General features: G+C 35.2%; 2 protein-coding genes and 1 long non-coding RNA gene across 3 annotated transcripts; all 3 read right to left on the reverse strand.

The window, feature by feature from the left end:
• Positions 1-2,327: 2,327 nt before the first annotated feature.
• On the reverse strand, positions 2,328-3,839 carry LOC147491987 (protein STRUBBELIG-RECEPTOR FAMILY 7-like). Its single transcript, XM_086566646.1, has one exon. The coding sequence runs from the start codon at positions 3,605-3,607 to the stop codon at positions 2,441-2,443; it is 1,167 nt and encodes a 388-aa protein (XP_086422772.1). The 5' UTR covers positions 3,608-3,839; the 3' UTR covers positions 2,328-2,440.
• Positions 3,840-5,321: 1,482 nt separating this feature from the next.
• On the reverse strand, positions 5,322-8,440 carry LOC147491988 (uncharacterized). The gene is made up of 3 exons (XR_015198958.1): positions 8,278-8,440; positions 7,800-7,868; positions 5,322-6,963 (listed from the first exon to the last, which is right to left on the reverse strand). It is a non-coding gene; the product is annotated as an uncharacterized LOC147491988 (long non-coding RNA).
• A 9,142-nt stretch (positions 8,441-17,582) lies between these two features.
• LOC147491989 (putative isoaspartyl peptidase/L-asparaginase 2) lies at positions 17,583-20,286 on the reverse strand. Its single transcript, XM_086569559.1, has 4 exons — positions 20,039-20,286; positions 19,714-19,947; positions 19,518-19,604; positions 17,583-18,358 (listed from the first exon to the last, which is right to left on the reverse strand). Exons 1-4 carry the CDS (start codon positions 20,198-20,200, stop codon positions 17,852-17,854), a joined length of 990 nt encoding a protein of 329 aa, XP_086425685.1. The 5' UTR covers positions 20,201-20,286; the 3' UTR covers positions 17,583-17,851.
• Between the last annotated feature and the right edge of the window lie 1,520 nt (positions 20,287-21,806).

Raw genomic sequence — 21,806 nt, forward strand, 5'->3', positions numbered from 1 at the left:
TAATCACTAGTAGTTTGGACTCTATCACAGATAAACAAATTACAACTTAAAGAAACTTAATATGCCAAAAAAATGAGATAAACAATCACCACTAGTTCAGTACCAAAAATCATATAGTTGCCAGCATATTATATGAAAGTAACTGTCATATGCATACAATTAACACATTCAAGAAAAAACTTTACACAAAATGTACTAAAAAAAACACAAGTTCACTTTCAAGTAAGTTTTTCTGGAACACCTATTCCACAAACCTCATATCATTTTTTGTACAACTTTTAGCGTAAGTAAACTAAATGATGGGTTAGTTTTATCAATTATTGTTGAATTGACTTTTAATATAATCATATTTATAACAACAGTGAATTTTTGAAGATGAATGATGAAGATATAAAAAACACAATGAAACAAAAAAATGACACAATTTATAATGAATTTAGTTAAAACCAAGTTCACCATCTCTGTATATTAAAAAAAAAAAAACCCCAAACCAATCACTAAACCTCTTCACTCAACTTTTTCAAAAAAAAGATAGAAGAAAGATGAAGCTCACTAAATATTAGAGAAGAACAAAAATCACAACTTTATTGTTCTACATTTATGACATAAATAAACTTCTATAAAAACCATAACAATAAAAACAAAATCAACATGAAAATGCATGATAAATACAAGCATGGAAACCTTTAAAAAAAACCTTAAAAAACACAAACATTATTATGTAAAAACAAACCAAACACTACCTAGAAACAAACCAACACTAAATATAACAAAACAAAATTTAAAACATATCAATAAACAATAAGAACTATACCATTGTCAACTATGAAAAACCTTAGAAAAACGAAAAAGATAAGACAATCAAGAGGAAGAAAAAAACAATAGTTTTGGAGCTTTATACAAATTTTTCGAGATTGACACAAAAAACGAGATAAAAGTTGTCTCCTGTTTGAATTACAAAAATAACGAAAAAATTACTTACAATAGGTCTGTAAATTGCTACTTCTAGATTTCAAAGTTAGCTAACTATGTCTGTATAAATTACTACCACGTTTTCATTTTATGATAGTTAAAATCCAACGGTCAACACTAGTCTGTATCGCTAAGAGAATCTAATTGGTTATTATAACTTCTCATGTCAACATCAAAAGTACAAATAGAAGAAAGAGTGTGACATGAGGAGAGAGAGTGTAGCAGGAGGAGAAATAGTACGTATTTGTTACTGCCGGACCTCAATTTGTGTTGGGCGGACTCCCCAAAAAAATGATTATTACAAGTGTGCCATTGGTTTCAAAAAATCCAAAAAAAAAACAATTATTATAAGTATGCCATTGATTCCCAAAAAATTGAATTCGAAACCCCAAACTTAAACGACCCGGCTAGGTCGTTTGGACTAAGTCCCAAACGGTGTGGCCAAGTCGTTTGGGACTTAATCCAAAGCGACTGGCCACCAACACCGGCCAAGAGCCCAAAAAAAAAGAACTTTGAATTTTTTTCAAAATTCAAATCCCAAAACAACATGGCTACACCGTCCCGAATCGAGTCCAAAATGATGTGGTAGTATGTAGTTTGGGATTTGGACTTATAAAAAATGGCCACACCGTTTGACTAAGTCTCCAACGATATGGTGTATTTGTTTGGACTTAGTTCAAAACGATGTAGCCATGTTGTTTAGGATTTGAACTTTGAAAAAAAAATTCAAAGTTCTATTTTTTGGGCTCTTGACCGGTGTGGCCGAGTCGTTTTGGACTAAGTCCCAAACGGTGTGGCAGTAAGGGCAAAAGGGTCAAAAACTCATTGAATAGGTCAAAATTAAAAGACGTGTCCGGTTGGAGCACAATGTGCATTATCCGTGTCTTGTTAAGGAAATCACCCTTTTAAATTAGGACAATCAATTTGACCTACTTAGGTTGACGAAGTGAATTGGATTAGCTTAAAAATAAATATTGGTGATACGTTTTAATCATGAGGCAAGACTTTAATAAACATTGTATTCCACCAACCGAACATGAAATATTGAAATCTTTTGCTATGAATACAATTATCTCTTGCTGTTTTTATTAGGTGCAAGATTTTACTCCAAATCTTTAGAAAAAAATAACAAAGCTATTCAACTCCCCAAGTAACACTTTATATTCAGGGGCGGATCCAGGGTGGACTGCAGCACACCTAATTTTTCTGTCGAAAAAAATATACTAGTTATAATAGTATATATTCACCCAAAAAAATATATTTATTAATTGTAGCAGCCCTTTTTTAGTGGCAATTCTAGATAAGCCCCTACCGCTAAATGCCAAAGAGTTTATTTCTTCAATTACTCAAAAACATAGTAAATAATGGTCTCTTATTCAAACTATACAAATAGAATTTCAGTATATCGTTACACCATCTTCTGATCATACGTAACCTACACTAAACTCTTGTGGAACTGAACCAAATTTTAAGGCTTAGAATTTGGCCTTTTGCCATAAATTTGATTGCAAATCGACCCTGGTTTCTGTGAAGGCAGACAAAGTTCCGAAGAAACCGGGCAGTTTTCAAGACAATTATTCCCCAAACTCCCTGAAAGTTCACCACTTTTAGAGAAAAATCCAGCTGGTACTTTTCCATTCAAGAAATTCCCATCCAAAAATAACCTCCTCAAACTAGCTTTATTCCCATAGTGCCATGGGATTGGTCCTTGAAACTTATTATACCGAAATGAAAGCGAGGCCAATGTAGGAAACATAGCAAAATTCACCGGTAAGTAGCCATCGATCTTGTTGAACCCCAAATCAACGGCAACCAAATTACTATTCGAACTACTAGGTTTCGAGACGTCGACACGTGTGAAGCTATTATTGGCTAGATCAACTTGCTGTAAAGACGGTAGAAGAAAAAACCAATCTTGTAATACACCCGAGAGCAAGTTATCACTTAGTTCAACCACGACAAGTTGAGTTAACTCATGAAATGAAGACTGTGCAAGTGACCCAGTGAGTGCGTTCGATTTAAGCGCGAGTTCGACTAGGTTTGGGGGTAGTTTGGGAAGAAAACTGTTGATTTTGTTATAACTCAAATCAAGAGTTCTTAAATTAGTTAACGAATTCAGGGTGTTGGGTAGAGACCCAGTAAGGGCATTGTGGGAAATATCGAGAATTTGTAGGTAAGTGAGTTTAGTCAAAGAAAATGGGATCGGTCCAGAAAGTGAGTTGAACCGGAGAGTTAACGTCTCGAGTTTGGTGAGTGAAGAAAAAGAAGATGGAATCGAACCATAGAATGAGTTGTCTGAAAAGTCGAGGTGAGTGAGTTCAGTGAGAGTAGAGAGAAGCGGGGAAAGACTAGCGGAGTAACCAACCGGATCAAGAACCAGTGAAGTGACTCGGGTGGAATCGAAGTTGCAAGTAAGGCCACAAATGAAGTGGGTTTTACGAGGAAGAGAACATGGATCAAAAGAGAAGTCCCAAGAAGCAAGACATGAGTAAGAAGGAATGGTAGTGGGGTTTATGAAAGATTTAAAGGCTTTGAGTGCTATGATATCTGATGGGTGTGTTAGTGAATGGACAAGTTGAAAAATAAATACGAAATGAAGAAGGAGATGATGAAGGATGAGTTTCAAGCTCAACATATTGGAAGAAATGTGTCCAAGAAAATTGTCCAATGGTTGTCGTTAAAGAGTGGGTTTAGGAGATGAGCTGGAGGGAGAGCTGAAGGTACTGTAATTCTGTAACGCACTGGAATTAGGAGCGAGAGAGACGTTTTTGGGGCATTTTGGTTTGGTCTCATTTTCACATTCTAATTCTAATGCACTGAGCAAAGTGTTGTCAGAGTGTATAAAACTAGTTCACAATTCACATTACGTCAACACATGATGAGTCAGGCTAAATGTCATTTTAACAGATCACATTCCAAGTGTTTAACAGATCACACTCTAAAACAACAGAGATCACAATCCATATTCACCCCTACTGACTAGGGGTGATAATTTGCCCCACGCCCTCACCCCGCCCCGACTTGTCCCTCAAAATTGCGTGTTCAAGCCGTCAAAAATTGGCCCTCACAGATTTGAGAGATGGCCTGGCCCTTATGCTTATAAAAGACAGGCTAGGGCTTAAGTTTTGAAATATGAGCCCGGCCCTCATTAAGTCATCACTAGTCCTCATACGTTTTCTTGTTATTTTACATTATAATTATGTATTATACTATAATTATCTAAATTGTATAAAAAAAATCACTAAATTAGTTTTCAATAGGAGATAAATTATAATATAACATAATATATGCATTTTTTGTAATTGATTTAATGATAATCCAATATAGCTGGAGTTTGATTTAAAAGTCAATGTTATCTAGGAATTGGTTCAAGTCCAACGATGTAATGTATATAAGTCATACATAAAAGCAAATCAAATCTAACAAGTAACAACATAGTTAAGTATGAAAAATATAGATGTTTTAAGAATATCATATCTTTCACCATCTCTATTTATTATTATTTTTTTCTAAAGGCATAACAATTAGTTTTATATACTTAGTTAAAATTGATATACATAATCAAAGTATAATAAAAAAAAAAATAGTCAAGTATAATTATATCGGGCCCTCATTTGGCCCTCAAAAATAAGAGTCGAAAGACGGGTTAAAAGCTTGAGTTTTCATGCTTGATCCTACTCGACCCGGCTCTCATGCAAAATAGGGATGAACTGACCCGACTCTCAATTACAAGGGTTTTTATGGTTTGAAGGGCTGGCTAGCCCGACCCAGCCCTTTTATCACCCCCTACTCCGGTGTACCAAAGTGGCAAACAACAGCCAAAGTGGAGCAATGCTTTGTAGAGTTCAACCACTTTACTGTTGATTTGACTAGAATGAAAGTCTAATGTGGCCCATATAAATGAAAACGAAGGCCTATATAAATATACAATATACAATGGAGCCCAGTACGTTCAGAGGCATAATGGGCTTGTACGTTTCACTCTAAATAATTCTTTGCTAAAAGTTTTTACTCGTATCATAGCGGGCTCACTCTTCAAAATTGTTTTTTGTACAAGTAAAATCTTCTCTATCTGCTCATTGATTATGTTTCAGTTTCGTTGTACTTGGTCAGCTATTACCTAATATAAAATTTTGTAAAAAGAAAATATTATTATGTTTGAATGCAAAGACTCACTCTCATTATTTAAAGAGATAACACATATTCACTCTCATTATTTAAAGAGATAACACATATTCTGACTACTACCTCTTTAATATAGGACTAAACCACATATTGTAAATATTACTAATACTCATATTTTCGGTTTGCAATTACAATACTAATCTCGACCCCAAAGTATCGATAAAGACTGCCCCTTAAACAAATAAAAAGATAATAATTAGATAGATTCTCTATCTTAGCTTCATTCTCGAACAAGCACCAACAACAACATCAACAAATAAAAACAAAGGCTTCGGACTCTTAGGACTCAATAGCACCAAAATGCTCTAGGCACATGCCAATGAAGCTCCAATAGCAATTGCTCCTTATGTAAAAGTAGCTTAAGAACTGGGTGCATCGAACAGTGGAAGAGTTTGACCAACAAGAGAAAATTTTGAGTTGGATCCAATAATCAATAATAAAGACCGATCATAGCATCAGGAGTGATGTATCCAAACAACTCATAAACAATTATGGGAGATGTAACCAAACCAACTAAAAAAAAATTCATCCAAAAACCAAAATAACAATCTCATCCATGAGCACCTTAAATATACCAAAGCTTCCAACACCACTTGATAGATAATAAAAAAGCAAATACTTCCAATACTCTCCTTCAAATCCAAAGACATATAACACATGTAACTCCCTATAAGCATCTTGTCACAACAAATAATGATAATATAAAAAAATAACAAATTACCTCAACAAGAGATAGTAAAAGTCTGTGAAACACCTGAGTACTTGGCGCTACGACATAAAAAGAAATCAAATCCTGAAAAACTAGACCAACAATGGCAACAACATACAATAAGCTCCTCAATAAGAGGGCTAAAACAAAAAAACCGATGAAACACCATAGAACTTGGCACCACTGCGGCATAAAAAGATAATCAATTTGATTAAAATTAAAAAGAGAATGAAACCTTGAAAAGCTAAACCATGCATAAAAGGCAGCATCATATGAGAAGCTACTCAACAAGAGAGCAAACAACAAAGCCGGTGAAACACCACAGAATTCGGCACCATGACATAAAAGGGAGTCAAACCTTTGCAAGCTTAACCATAAAAGGGAGTCAAACCCTTACAATCGAAAGTGTTTAGTAACTAACTAATCATCAAGGAGTCCTACCAAATCGTACAAGTTGAGAGGAGGAAAAACTTTGACCCGCATCTCTCAACAAAAGACAGATCAAATTAACAAATAGATTGAGAGCTCACCAACAAACACCAATGGAATAAAACAAACGATAATACCATTATATCACTAGATCGCAGTGAATAGTAACTTGGTGAATAGTATTGTGAACAGTATTTTGATAAACAGTGACATGGACAGTACGTGTAACGCCCCAAAATCAATAAAGATTACGAGGCGTTAATAAGATTATTTTCAACATTAAAATTTAAATAAACCACCATATATTTTTTTTTCTATAAAAATCCAACAAAGTTTCTTTTGTATATTCAATATTTCATATACCTAAACCTGTCATAACCTGAAAAATCAAAATAACCTAATATTCATATATCAACTCTTCCAAATTATATAGTTTTATATAGTTTGAAAACCAAAACATATCTATATACAACACGAACCAAATATATACAACCCCATCAAAATATATACACAACACCTTCCAAAAGATAAAATATTGACTACACTACAAACATATACATACAAGAAAATAAAAGGTTAACTATAAACAACTTCACTCCAAAACTTCTACTCCTCGTGCTGCTATACATACTCCACTAAACTCGTACTGCAATCTTCGACAGTTATATCTGAAAAAGGGAGATAGGGGAACAAAAGTCTAGTAGAACGATACAACTGCTATTAATCATCATAAAAACATTTTACGCATATAAATAATATTCTAGTATAAGCTTAAACATTTAAATAACCAATTTAACCTTCATAGCAATATCTACCATAACCTGAGTACATTCTACAAATCAAACCACATTCTAATTAATCTACAGAGATAAATGGATTCCCAGAAAAGTATGTGGGATTTCCCGGATTACATTAAGAATGTTTTCATCTGTTAGAAACCCCATAACCGCTAAGAGATGTATTCCTTAATCATCCAATATAATTCTTTGTTGCCAAACGAATACAAAGAATTATATATAAGGAATCGCAACCAACCCTCTTCCAAACATCCCAGAGTATCGATATACAATTATTTAGAATAAACTATGGTCCGCGAACTATTTAAACGACAAGCCCGTGGCTAATTTAAATAACAAAGCCCGTAGCCAATTTAAATGACAATGGCCTGCAGCCTATTTAAATGACAATGGCCCACGACTTATTAAAACGACAAGCCCGTAGCTAATTTAAATGACAAAGCCCGCGGCCAATTTAAAAGATAAGCCCGCGGCTAATTTAAATTACTTACACCCTTAATCAATACTTACCATTCTTCAATCCTGTAATCATAACTGATAACTCAATAATATAGCAAGCTACACTATCAATTAACTTCCATCTCTAAAACCAATACCATACATAGCCAATCATTCTACAGCACAACCAAGCAATCACACGCATCACATCAAAATATCATACAATATATATTTTTCATAAATGACTAAGAGAAGTAATATCCACCTACCTTCTACTCGCAACCGAAACCCAAGCCTCGGTTAACTCGTAACCACTAGTTCTCTTCCATTCTAAACCACTGAAATAAATATTGGTAACTTATATTAATCATTAAGTCATACTCTAAACTTACAAGAGCTCTCTAGTTTCTAACCGTAATACCAAACACTACTACACTCTACATGATTTAAAATTCATCGACGACAATCGAAATACACTCCACTGTTACTGTTCATATCCTCCATTCAATATAATCAACTAACACAATGAAAATTACAACTACTCAGCTTCAAATTCGTGTTTCTACAAATATCTAACAAAAACCATGAAAAATCATGTCTAAACACTTAAAAACTAAAGAATATAGTATGGTTCTCATAGCATAATGATAGGGTAGTGTTTAAATCATAAATTTCTACTCCAAATACGATTCTAGATGATAAAAAAAAGAAGAAGAAGCAAAGAGGACGGAAAATCAGCAAACTTACCACTTAAAAGCTTTAAATTTCGTCACCCAAATCAATACAAAAACCACCCTAATCACCTAGAGAACTCAAGTCAATCATTTCTAAACAAAACCCCTCTAAATTTTGTTTGAAAACGCAAGCTTTCTTTGAATATCGAATATGCTTTCTTTTAAAACTAAAAAACTCTGTTTCTGTAGAAGGTTTTATGTTTATCTACTAAAACTCTTATACAAATAACATATTTATTATAAAGCCCTCCCTTTGTTCCAACTTAAGCAAATAAGCCCTCTCTTCTTTCTACTTAAAAAAAAACCCTTTTTCTATACTAACACTTTATTAAAAAAAATATATATATATATATATATATATACCTAACCAATGCTAACACTCCAAATAAATTAATATTATATTAACAACTAATATCAATAGTAATTAAGATTAATCCACCCATAAACCTTGCATCATTACAATACGTAAACATTAGTCGGGTGAACAATACGAGTGAACAGTAAACCCAAGAGCATAAAAAAATATAATCAACGAGACCACTACCAAAACTACTTGCCGAAAAAAAATCTCTAACTCACATAAACAATACCACTAAAAAGAATCTAACAAACTGTTTGAAAAAAAAGAAAATTTTCTTCACTGGAATTTGCCCAATAACAGGTCATCGATTGTCATATTCTGACCACCGGTGACCAGAAAACGTAAAACCCTAAAGCTAAACCCTAATTAAAACTCCGATACTATGTAAATTTTTATAAAACGGAAATATTATTATGTTTGGATGCAATTACAAAGGGACTCACTCTTCTTATATAAGGAGATAACACATACTCTGACTACTACCTACTCAATGTGGGACTAAACCACATACGGTAAATATTACTAATACTCATATTTCCCAACAGCTAAAATTATAGATTAGACTAGTAAAACTTTCAACTCGAAAAGCTCGTAACTAGAGGTGAATGGTGAATAGGTGATAGTTGGTCGAATAGTGTGTGCCAGCTGCCAAAGTGATTACACAGTGCAGTATAAGTTCAACTATTAAAATAGTTGTTGTTTACTGGGTAGTAGTGTTATTCTTGAATTGCACATTTACAGGGTGCATTCTTCTTTAGGTTAAGTCCAATGGTGCGGCAAAACACCAAATATGTCAGAAATTGTGATCCAATGGTGCGTCAAAACGTTAACCCGCCAACACTATTGGTATAAGTTTACTTATCTATACTGCCAATTTTAACAATATAGTGTATGGTTTGCACGCCAGTAGAAGTGGCGGCTAGAAAATTTGTTTGACCAAATTTATTTTCAAAATCTTTAGTTTTGGTGAATTACGTTTGTATCTTTATTATTTTATTTGTATACTAAAGAAAAAAAAAAGGCAAAATGTGAAGGAAGGGGGGAAAAAAAATTCCATACGCCTTTGGGAGTGGCAACTAGGGAGTTTTTTTTTTGTTTTTTTACGCCATTGTCAAAGGGGGCTAGGGAGGTGTTTTTGTTTTTGTTTTTTGTAAAAACGATTGGGTCTTTAAATGCTATCCCACTAACCTTATGAACTATTCTATTGTGGTTTGAAGTTATGGCGCCCAAAGATATCATGGCCTTAATATAGCTAACTCATCATATCTTTCTTAAATTAGTAAGGAAAAATACTAGTCAGTTACTCAGTTTACCTAGTTGGGACTTGGGAGTCTGTTTTAAAACAGATATCCACATCATTTTATACAATCTCTTGGTTTGTGTAGTGTCATTTGGCCCCATTAACTCAGATGAAAAACTCTTGCTTGACTTGCTTCTCGAGTCTGAGCTGTGGGTGGGTTGGGCTTTGGTTGAATTCCTCGTTGTTTAATCTAATCATTCTTTAAAGAGCCGAATGCCCAATATTGTCTTGATGGTTTTGGATCATGGGAGTTCTTGTGAAGATGATTCAAGACATTAGGTTCACACACTAAAGCCCGTTAGTGAAAGGTACTTATCAATCATGGGCTTCGTAAAAGGCCTATCGAAGCCACTATTGTGCGTCAGTCTATCAATATGTTATATTTTTCTGTTCATTATTGGCAGTAAGGTGGTGGCGATGGTGGATGGTAAATACATTACAGTTTTGGTTTTATGCTTTGGAGTCTAAGCAATTACAATAGTCTCAAATTATCACTTAGCAGCTTGTATCAATTAGCGGCTTTTTCTATGCCTTTTCATAAAAACAAATTTACTATTTGTGGCTCGAAATTTGTGGGATTTATAAATGCGATGCCTGAATGTACCCATATATGCATCCATTTTACTCGGAAGCTTCTTAGTTATGTACTTATGTGTAAGTATGCTCCTTAGGTGATCATTTCGGAGATTGGGCAGCCAAAGCCGCACTATAACCTCACTGATCCAAAAACTGTTAATTACCTGATTTCAGCATGTTCCTAATTTTAGAGGATTTTCAAGAACTTCGAGGATTCATAAGACAATATTCCATTAAGAAATCTGAGAGGGATAGCCCCAAACACAAATATTCCTAACAGTTGTTAATGCAACATAACAACTACTTATTTCCATACATATAACAACTACTTCAAAAGTTCAATCTAAGTAGTTGTTTGTTTTTTTGGAGTTTCAGCGTTCAGATGTGCTAAATGGTAAGTTTTTAGTGTTTAGTGTTACCCAAAGTTGTTTGTTTTTTCAGTACTCTTCAGCATTCAACGGCAAATCGAGTCGGTAAATTGAGTCTTCAGCATTCCGGTCGAGGCCACACTGAATGCTTAATTAAAATGATTAGGGGTGTCTCTTTTTGCCGAATTTCCGATTTTTCCGAAATCCGACCCGAAATTGGTCTGGCTCTGGGTGTAGTTTTCATGGGCCGATTTTCCTATTTTCCGATTTCCGAAAATTCCGAAAAAAAAATTAGATCGGATTTGGATATAATTCTAAAATCCGATCCGATCCGAAAATTCCGAAATTTCCGATATTATTACCAATTTATTCCGAAAATATATACTTCTCTCACTATCCACTTGATTAGATCTCGACCGTTCATTCATTTTCTAGTTTTTTACTTCCAAAAACAAAACAAAAACATAACCTAGCCGCTACTTCCCCACTTGAATTGGACCACTCTACTGTCATTACACCGTTTGCCATAACACAATGATATGAAAAAAAATGTCATTGAGTCATACAATGACTTCCAGACCAATCCAAAAGCCAAATTCCAATAGATAGAATATTATGTAAAGCTACTTAGAGTCCAAGACCATAATCCATTATTTATCGCGGACACTTCACCTTCAATTTCCACACACGAAAAAAAAGATTGAAACATTACAAATACCCGGACCTCAATGAGAATGCAATGCTTGCTATTGGTGGGCTGCGGGTTCTTTTTCGTTTTTTCTTGGATTACTTGTTTGAATGAAAATGGGTTTTCAAGAAACAAGTCGCGTATTGTTGTTGGTACATTGGTGTTGTGGACATGGTTTTCTCTCCCTACAATGAACATTGGCATGTATGATATTCCAAAAATAATTGAAAGTAAAGAGATCTTTGAAAATTTACCAAGTATTCGAATTTTCGAAGTTATTCGAAATTTCCGAAGTTATTCAAATTTCGAAAGTTCAAATTGGAAATATATTTTGAATCCGAAAAAAAATTGGATCGGATTTGGCTAGTATATTAGGTTCCGAAAAAAATTTGGAAAAATTCCGAAGGAGGTTAATCCGATCCGATCCGATCCGAAGTCACCCCTAAAAATGATGGAACGAAGAGTTCCTCTCTTACCCTTTGCAAAACTTGTTTAATTGTTCTCACAAACATCTTGATTTTGGCGAATAACTCAAGAAGACAAGAACCCATCTTCATTCTTACCTTGATCTTTGGCACCATGTATCCTTGAAGAAACCATCTCCATCCCTTTCTGACCTGGTTAATTCTTTGAGATTCATGGTAAATAACATAGAGACTTTTTATTTTGGGTCATCCTATTGACACCCTCCAAATTGTAAGTGTTGGGCAGGCCCGACCTAATTTGCCCCAATTTGGGGTTTGTACTTGTGTTGGGCGCAACACCCCAAATCAAACACCCCCCACCAAAGAACCGAGAAACCTAGAAACTGGAAAAGTCAGTTACATACCAGCCTTCATCTTCTTTACCTATAATTTCTAAGTTACACCACCACATTGCACCTAAATTCACCCCATTCCAAACCGTATCCTCTAACATTCTCAAATTGCACTAAAAAAAATTAAATTTTCTTGCAGAACGCATCCTCCAATTGCACGCTTCAACAACTTAAAGAGTGCCCAAGACAAAATATGTTTTTCAGGTCAATGACAAACTCGTAATAATATTATTTTTTTGTCTGCCCAACACGAAATCGAATGTGCCCGGGAGAGCCGTAATTTGTTGGGAAGAAAAAAAGAGAGAAATAGCATGGGTTTTCTCATTTTTTTGGGGACGAAGGCTTGTGATTTGTGAGTAGACTTCATTATTTCACAAGACCTTCTCGTTTGATGCTACACAAGCTCTTGTAGCCACATGTTAGAAAAATAAATATAATATCATTGTAAAACATAACCTTATTTTTTATGTTATTTTTATCAAAAATAGATATATATTCATTTAAGAATAATTTTAAAACGAATTTGTATAACAAATTTTCAATTTTTATAATCTATATTCCTTTTTTCATTATTCTTTTTTGTGTTTTAAAAGTTACTATCATGTATTCATGTATCATGAAGTAAAACTGAATTCCTAAAAGCAAAACCAAATTTTTAACCCCAAATATATAAAAGACATAATGATCTAAAAATACAACGTACTTTGCAGTTTTTTACATTAAATACAATGTATTATTTTTCTTGCCTAAAAATACAAGATACTTTCAATTTTTTACAATTGATACCATCTGTTAAGTAGACCTAAACGGAATACGATTTGGCCGTTTAAAAAAGGCCACGTGACTTGCACGCACCACATTTTCCATCAAACTAACAAAAACATAATCAAATTTAAAAATTGAATTGCACCATTTGCAGCTGAACTAACAGGAAAAAAAAAGTTAAAGAATTTACTAAAGTTCGAGAGCTCCGAAATGTCCTCATGGTCATGACAAAAATCAAATCCGTGCAATTGAAGATCTTCTTCCTCCGCCAATTCTTCTGGAAGAATCCTATAACACCCCGTATTTTTATTCGTATTTTCCTAATAATAATATTAATAGATAATAGATTAAATAAAATAGGATAAGTGTTAGTGGAAATAGGAGACGTGGGTTTATGGGATAAACCTTCTTCCCTATTTCGGGGGGTTTTGTTTTGAACAGAAAGAAAACAGAATAGAGTTTTCTCACGAGAGTTTCTGGGGGAAAAACACAGCGAGAGTTTTACACAGAAAAACGGGATCTTGCTGAAAGAAGAAAGGGAAGGTTTTCTTGTAGCTGGTTGATAATCGGAGAGCGCTACAGGTGAGTAGATTTTATCTCTCACGGACTACTATAACGATGTTTTTTCATAAATTTCCAATCTACGGATTTATTATCAAAATATATAAGTTTTATGTTTAATTGTTCATTCTATTCGGTGCGTGATTTTTGGACTGCTGTTGAAACTCTTTAGTGCGATACTGTCACCTCCATACTATATCATGGAGGCGCGAGCCCCAAACACCGTCACTTCCTTAATATTTTTGATACTGTGATACTGTGGGTTGTGTAGATTTTGTTTTTTTGAACTGTTAAATTGTGTATTTGTTAGATGATGTTGGAATCGAATTTGTTGGTATAGTATAGTGTTGGTTTGAATTAAGGGTGATTGTGGGTGTCGTGAGAGGCGGCTGTCGAAGCTTTGAAGAACTGTTAATGGCGTCGTCAAGCCAACAGAAGGAAATTGTCGAAATTTTGTTAAAGTTTGAACTCCTTTTTGTTTTGATTGGGAATTGTTGATGATTTATGGACGGCAGTTGATGGTTGTTGGTGTCGTGAGATGGAGCTTTTGCAGAGCAGTAATGGCGTCCAGAATTTTTGTATTGTTTAACTTTGTTTTGTTTTGATTTTTTGTTGTGAGGTTTTTGTTGTTTGGTTATGGGTTGTTGGTGGTTGATTTGGGTGCTCAGAGGGGCCGATTGAAGCTTGAAGGAATAGTAATGGCCGTCAATCTCGATTTACCCAGTATAAGGGAATTGAAATTGGTTGGTATAGGTATGTAGGGGTTTGAAAAAGGAAGCAAACCGCTGCGTTTATAGTGGAGATAGGTGGCCGGTGGTGGCTATTGTGGTGGTGGAGGCGTTGGTGAAGTGAGGAAGAAGAAGAAGAAGACCACTGTTCGTGGGTTTTGTTTAGGTGGGCTTGGGCCGAGCTAGTATGTGGGCTTGTGGTTTTTTATTTTATTTTCTTTTATGGGCTTAAGTTATGTTAGATTGGGCCTGGGAAAGACTAAACCCTTTGGGCCTTAGTCTTTGGGGTTTTGATCAGAGTTGACTTTGACCCTGGACTGGTTGACTGCTGTTGACTCTTGGCAGGTTGACTTTGACTTTGACCAGAGTTGACTTTTGACTAGGGTTGATTTTGACCAGTTGACCCAATTTGATCTTTTAACTCGGATTATGATTCGGTCTATTAGGATAGGTCTAGGGCTATTAGCATGCTTGGCTTTAGGCTAAGACCGTTATATATATGTGTGTATGTGTATTAACTACTAGGTGATATTTCAGTTTTTATGATATGCAACGTTATGACACTTAGACATTCATGAAACTAATAACGCGTAAACCAAAAATACATTTATCAAGATACTCATTCGTTCTCTGAAATGATATATACAATAAAGTTCAATAATGCGTAAACAATTTACCGCAACCTTATAGAACTCTCCACGCCTAAAGTTTTTGAATTGAGTTTTATGACTGTTGGTGTCATATGTTAGGTGGGCATTTATTGAATGTGTCATAAATGGCCCGTTAGCGTTATCTATGGGTATTCATTAAATGTGCCATGAATGACCCGGGTATTCATTGAATGTGCCATGAATGACCAGATTCTTTAGACTGTCCTAGAGAGGAACTAAGGTATTCGCCTTGCGGATTAGTTGTATTCTTTGATTATGCGAGTGTTTGGGTTTACTTTTTAATGCCTAATATAATATCTACAAAGGTTATATAGAAGTTCTAACTTTCTTTTGCAGGAGGGTAGGACTTAATAACATTTTGTCGCAGAACGCTTGATCCCTACCTTATCTGGTGATGGATATCGGTAAGTTTTAATTCAATGGTTTAGATATTAAAACGAGTTCTTATAATGAGTTATATAATGGAAGTCTTGCTTGGGAAGAAATTATCTTGGGTTAAAATGATGGAACTACCGCCTTCCAAGCCGTGAATGATTAAGTTATGTGATAATATAAAGTGATTGTTTGAATAATTAAAGTATGATAATGGTTTTATGTGGTTAGTTTACTCATACCAAAGAAATTCCATTTTGTTTGACCCATGTTTGCTTTGTTTTGGTAACGTGGGTGTGTTCTTAGGAACATAGGTGGAAAGCGATGGAACCGTGGCGTTTGATTTGGAATTCTTGCCCCCGAGCGGTCGTTAGTTTTCTTTTAGGTCTGATTCTTATTGGAAGAATGTAATAACGTAGTTTACATTTTTAGTATGACATGAGAATACGATGTTGAGGACCTGTTATTCTTGAAATGTTATATTGATGATTTTTTATGGAAGATAGACTTGTATAAAGTAATAAAGAGAATTTTTGGAGATTGAATTTGTGGTTAAGATTGTTTATGATGTGGGTTTTAGGTTTTGATTTGTGTTCAGATCCACCCCGCCATAAAAGGTTTTTAGACAATCGAAGCCAAAGTGATGTTTGAGATATTTATATTTCAAATATTCATTTTTTTTTTAATTGTTTAGAAATTCGGGCTGTGACAAATCCACTTACTATGCTGATGAAGGTGACCATGACTACTACTAGACTTTGAATGATCAGCAACATCCACGCGTCATGATGATGATGGGCATGGTCATGATGGTGATGAGAAGGAGAAGAACAAGAACCTGAATTGTCTACGTGTCCGAAACAGAAAGCGAAACCTATTACTGAAACGAAGACTAAAATTTGCAACATTTCAAATGAAGGGGGGGTTTAGTTGAGATATAATTGCGGGGGGGGTTTACAACAAGTGCCTTGAATTGAATTGTGATGAAAAGAACGGCAACGAAAAAAAGTACTATAATCCCAATTATAATACCGAACGTTACTTATTGCTTCTTCCTCAAAGCCCTACAAAGCTCTCATCTCAAAGTCTCAAATCCCTCAATCCCAACATCGCATTTCTTTCTTCATACATTCACACTTTTGCATCAAAAGAGCCAAGTGCAAGAACAAAAAATAAGGAGATTTCTCAAAGCTTGTCAATGTTTAGTGTGAGATGAAGAAAAACCATCTTTATCTGCAAACCTTCTTCTTTCTTTCACCATATTTCTTACTTATATTTCTTCCCAAGAAACTTTCATTTCTAGCACAAGTGATCTCACTGATGCAGAAGTGAAGTACATTCGTCATAGACAACTTTTATACTACAGAGATGAGTTTGGTGACAGGGGAGAGAATGTTTCTACTAACCCTTCACTTGTTTTTGAGAACCCCAAGAATCAAGAATGCTTATATTACATTACAAGCTTGGAAACAAACCATCATTTATGATCCATTGAATCAAATAGGAAACTGGGTCGGATCTGATGTTTGTTCTTACAGAGGCGTGTTCTGCACTAATGCAACTGCTGATTCAACAATCCAAACTGTAGCTAGTATTGATCTTAATCATGGCGATATCGCCGGGTACTTGCCTGAAGAATTAGGTTTGCTTGTTGATATTGTATTGTTTCATATCAATTCCAATTGTTTTTGTGGTATTGTCCCTCACAAATTTGAGAAATTGAAACTGTTAATAGCATAGCGTGAGTGCAAACAAGGGTGGTTAGTTTCTGGTGCCACTCGACGGTTGAAAACAACTGAGAAAACGTGGTGTGTGCAAGTCATGTGGCCTTTTTTAAACGGCCAAATCTTATTCCGTTTAGGTCTACTTAACAGATGGTATCAATTGTAAAAAATTGAAAGTATCTTGTATTTTTAGGCAAGAAAAATAATACATTTAATTTAATGTAAAAAACTGCAAAGTATGATGTATTTTTAGGTCATTATGTCTATATAAAATTTAGTTTAACAAAAATAAAAAATAAAAATCCACATAACTTTTATAAAAAAATTTCAAATCCAAATAATTTGACAAAAATTCCATATGCAACATTTAATTTTAAATACATAGGATAAAGTGGTCAAAATGATTTGTATTCAGCATTCAGGAACAAATTATTCTGACAAAAAACAGCATTCAGGGACAAATTATTCTGACAAAAAACAAATATGTTTTTCTTCTGAGTTCAGCATTTAAAGGGTGGGCCGATTCAGCATTCGAGTGGCCAATTCAGCATTCAGGATTCAACGTTCCAGGATTCAATGTTCAGAGTCTCAGAAAAACAAACAACACTAAGTCTAGTCCTGGTCCAAATTCCCACTTTCAAAAGTTCAATCTAAGTCTAGTCCTGGTCCCAAATTCCCACCTCCATGTACCCATCTTCTGTAGCAGATCCCCTAAACATTCCAGTGGTGTTGAATCCACAAGCAACCTCCCCCTTATTAGAAACAGCGATGATCCCAGCTTTCCCTTCATCCAATCTTTCTTTCACCACAAAGTCGACCGCATCCTGAAGTCCTAGGCCCTTGTATTCCATAACTGCAGCAACCTCTCTGGCTAAAGTACCACGAATTATGGCCTCACCCTCACCAGTGCATGATACGCCACAAAGGTCACAAGCGTAGGTTCCAGCGCCTATCAGGGGTGAGTCACCAATGCGACCCATCATTTTGTTCATAAGCCCACCTGTGGATGTTGCAGCCGCACACCGACCTTGGCTATCAACCACCACACAGCCAACTGTCTCTGGTGCATATATGCTTATTGGTAGGCCATTCATTTGTAGTGCGCTCTCGATTGCTCCAGCACCAGCACTACATGTTCCGAGGATTGGGATCCTATAATCAAACTGCACCAGAACGAAGGATGAATCTTGAGAATTGGTGATGTAACAAAAATATAGGGAAAAACCCAAACAAAACTAAAACTACACTTATTTAATTGCTTCATATTCGTGGAATAATGCAATATTTAATTGGTGACTACTGTTGTCTTAGATTTCTGATAGGCCTATTATATCCTCTTTAATGCTCAACTTCATAGTTCATACTTCATACACCACAAGATCTATTCTGGTCCCCCGGATTGGTAAATTGGCCGTTCATATGTTCTTCAAGCTTCTTGTCTGGAAGCATAACAGCATGGGCCCTATTAAACCCACTTTCCTCTGGCTTAAAGGCGCTTAATAGTTTATTCTGACTGCATGTACCCCACACAAAGCAAGTTCAATTGTAGACTAAGCAAGTTGTTCTGACTTACTTCGTAGATGTCACGCACCATAGTACCCACATCTTTGGAGGTAAGTGTAATAATTGAAACAAGATTCTGGACAAAATTTTCAAAGAGATTCCATTCTGATAATAATCTGATTTAAATATCTCATAAGAAAATCTTTTTCGCAGTACTGTATTCTCTTTTTCGCAACCAGATTCCTAACACATAGTTAATCATCTGATACATAGTTGATTTTCTGATGAAGAACACCATTTATATTCCTGAATTTCTTGTGCACACTTGTATATTTCAAAGTATGTAAAATTAACCAAAACCAAAAAAGACCTTCAAATTTGGTCGTAACTGTAGATGATCCGATCTACTCTGCAAATAGTATATAGGTGAGTGCCAAGCCAACTCGGCCCTTGCCATATCTATGTCTAAGTAGGCCTGGAAATACCATTAGTTTCGCTAAATTGGAGAATTGAAAAGTAATCAATTTCAGGACAAACAATCTTAATTTTTTTAATTAATAATAGAATCTCTCATTAACTACCTGAATATCACTCTGCAATCTGCAACAACACATAAAAATTATTTTAAAATGTACATCCCAAAATTCTGTTTTGCATATTTTAAAAATGTGCAAGCAATCCCCACACTTTTTTTTTTCATCATTTAGTTACGTACATTGTGGAGTAATAGGCTTTAGGCTTTTAGCACAGAAATTATAAGATACGAACTACTTTATCAGTAAAGATGATCTACAAAATCCGAGAATCAAATCAACGTACCACGATGGAGTTTGCTTCCTTGGCCAACTTCAACATCCCCTTATTATCCTCTGTGATGAAATATTCATTGTCCACCAATTCTACGCCCTATCAAAACCCCCAAAATAAAATTATAAGCACATGGTTAAACTAACAAAATTAGAACAGATCAGACAAATCTACACGTTAGTTGTAACCAAATAAAACTTTTCCATACCTGTTTTCTTGCAAATTCTTCAGCGCCTGAGAAAGCAAGATACGAATGAGGAGACTTCTCCATAACAAGTCGAGCAAGTGAAACCGGATTCTTCACAGTGCTGATTCCTGATACGGCTCCACATCGCCTTTTCGGTCCATCCATTATACTGGCTTCCATTTCCACGGTTCCATTTTCAGTTAACGCCGATCCACGACCCGAATTAAATAACGGATCGGTCTCCAATTCTCGTACCTACAATCAAATAAATCACCAAAATTAGTAACACATTGTAACACGTCTTTCATGGTATCCTCATAGCAAGTTAATAAATAAAAAAACTTACAACAAGTTCTACAACATCGACGGCAGAGAGAGAAGTGCGAAGAGCGGAAATGCCGAGATTGAGGCAACGAGCAAGTAGTTGTTTGGCTTCTTCTTGGCGGTGTGTTGGGAGATTTGGGTCGACCCCTGCGCCACCATGCACCGCTATAGCCCAACCACCCATATTGTCTCTCTCTTGCTCTTCACACTTTCTCTTTTTGTTTCTTTATGCCGGTGTGGGATTGTAGGATCTCTCTTGGCGACGTTTATTTATAGGCAATTTCGGACTTGAAATTTTTTATTAACTTGAAATATTTGATTTGGAATCCATTTAAGATTTTGTTGTATCCCACTTGTTGCGGAGTTCTGGTTTTGGAATCTATGTGGTTTAGACAGATTTGGTTGGTGGCCTGGTGCACGTGTTTCAATGGAATCCTTTTGTCCATGTTTCCAAATTAAACCTGTAGTCCCAAGACACATGGACAACAAAGATGGTAGTACTTCAAAATTTCAAAGCCTATACTTGAAATACCAACATATAACCAATTAAGTATCGTACCAATCTCCCAGATTTTGGCATTTTAGACCATGGTACATAACTTACCAAACATTAGGCAATAATCGAGAATTTGCAAATATTTTTCTATTTGGAAATTTAGGACACGTGGAAATACAGGTAATAAAATTCAATATTTTGTAGGATTTTATTACCAAAGAAAAGAAAATTTGAGTAACTAAAGGGCTCTTTTAAACGCTAACTACCAGTTAAAAGCATCCGTTCGACCGTTCTAAAACATAGGCATACTTGAAATACACATTAGGATTGTTATTGATGTTAATGTCGATAGTGATAGGACTACCGTATGTACTAAAGCATTTTTAGAGTATCAGGATTGTGATTCAGTGTTTTCGTGGGGCATCTCATTAATGGGTTTTTGGCGCGAGTTAAATCAGGTTTACAGTATTTTTACCATTTCGGAGTAGGCTCTGAATCTCTAACTAACACTGCCCACTATGTATGGCTTTTGTGAAATGGTATTTTGGACAAATTGAAGTGAGATACGACTACACTTTCAGATTTGTGAGATTCCCATTCTTTCTTTCTTTTTTGATGGAAGTGAAGATTCCCATTTTTTTAAATTTTACATGTTCATAAAACTCATGAAAGTGACTAATTTAAGGCATTTCTATGCAGGGGTGGATCCAGGATGGGTACTGGGCTGCTCATAATAATTTACACTAACAATTTAAGGCATTTTTTGTTTTTTTTGGCAAAGTTAGGGTGGGCTATAGCTCCCCCTCCCCGGATCCGCCCTTGTTTTTATGCCAAAGGTTCATATGTTATATTTTTTGAAATTCTTGATTATGACATTTATTTGATCGACATAGGTTTGTAGTCGCGGCCAGACATATCAGAGGACAAGTCCAACTTTAACAAATGAACTTTCAAAAGCTTATGCCATTAAATTTGGAGCATCCAGCCAACTCAGAATCATTTGGTTATATCTTACGAGTAGAAACCTTTAAGTTCTTGCATACTACGCTTCTAAATTATAAATAAGTTTGAAATTTTGGCACCTAAGATTTCAACATGTCATTGATGTTTTAATTATTGTTTCGACATGTTAAATTGCCAATTAGTGGTCTGATTTCTGAGAGGTCTCGGATTCAACTCCTACCATGTGAAAATATCCTATCTTTCAATCATTGGATTTCCAGCATGCCCAACTGAGGGAGAGTGTTGACATATATGAGCTTTTAATATATTGATAGAATTGACCATTCACATA

Source organism: Coptis chinensis, chromosome 6 (assembly GCF_015680905.1).
Source record: "Coptis chinensis isolate HL-2020 chromosome 6, ASM1568090v1, whole genome shotgun sequence".
NCBI lineage: Eukaryota > Viridiplantae > Streptophyta > Magnoliopsida > Ranunculales > Ranunculaceae > Coptis > Coptis chinensis.

Coding starts and splice junctions, on each gene's coding strand:
- LOC147491987 (XM_086566646.1), bottom strand. CDS start 3,607: ATGTTGAGCTTGAAACTCATCCTTCATCATCTCCTTCTTCATTTCGTA.
- LOC147491989 (XM_086569559.1), bottom strand. CDS start 20,200: ATGGGTGGTTGGGCTATAGCGGTGCATGGTGGCGCAGGGGTCGACCCA. Junction 19,948..20,038: donor TCGATGTTGTAGAACTTGTT/GTAAGTTTTTTT, acceptor ATTTGATTGTAG/GTACGAGAATTGGAGACCGA. Junction 19,605..19,713: donor AAGAATTTGCAAGAAAACAG/GTATGGAAAAGT, acceptor GGGTTTTGATAG/GGCGTAGAATTGGTGGACAA.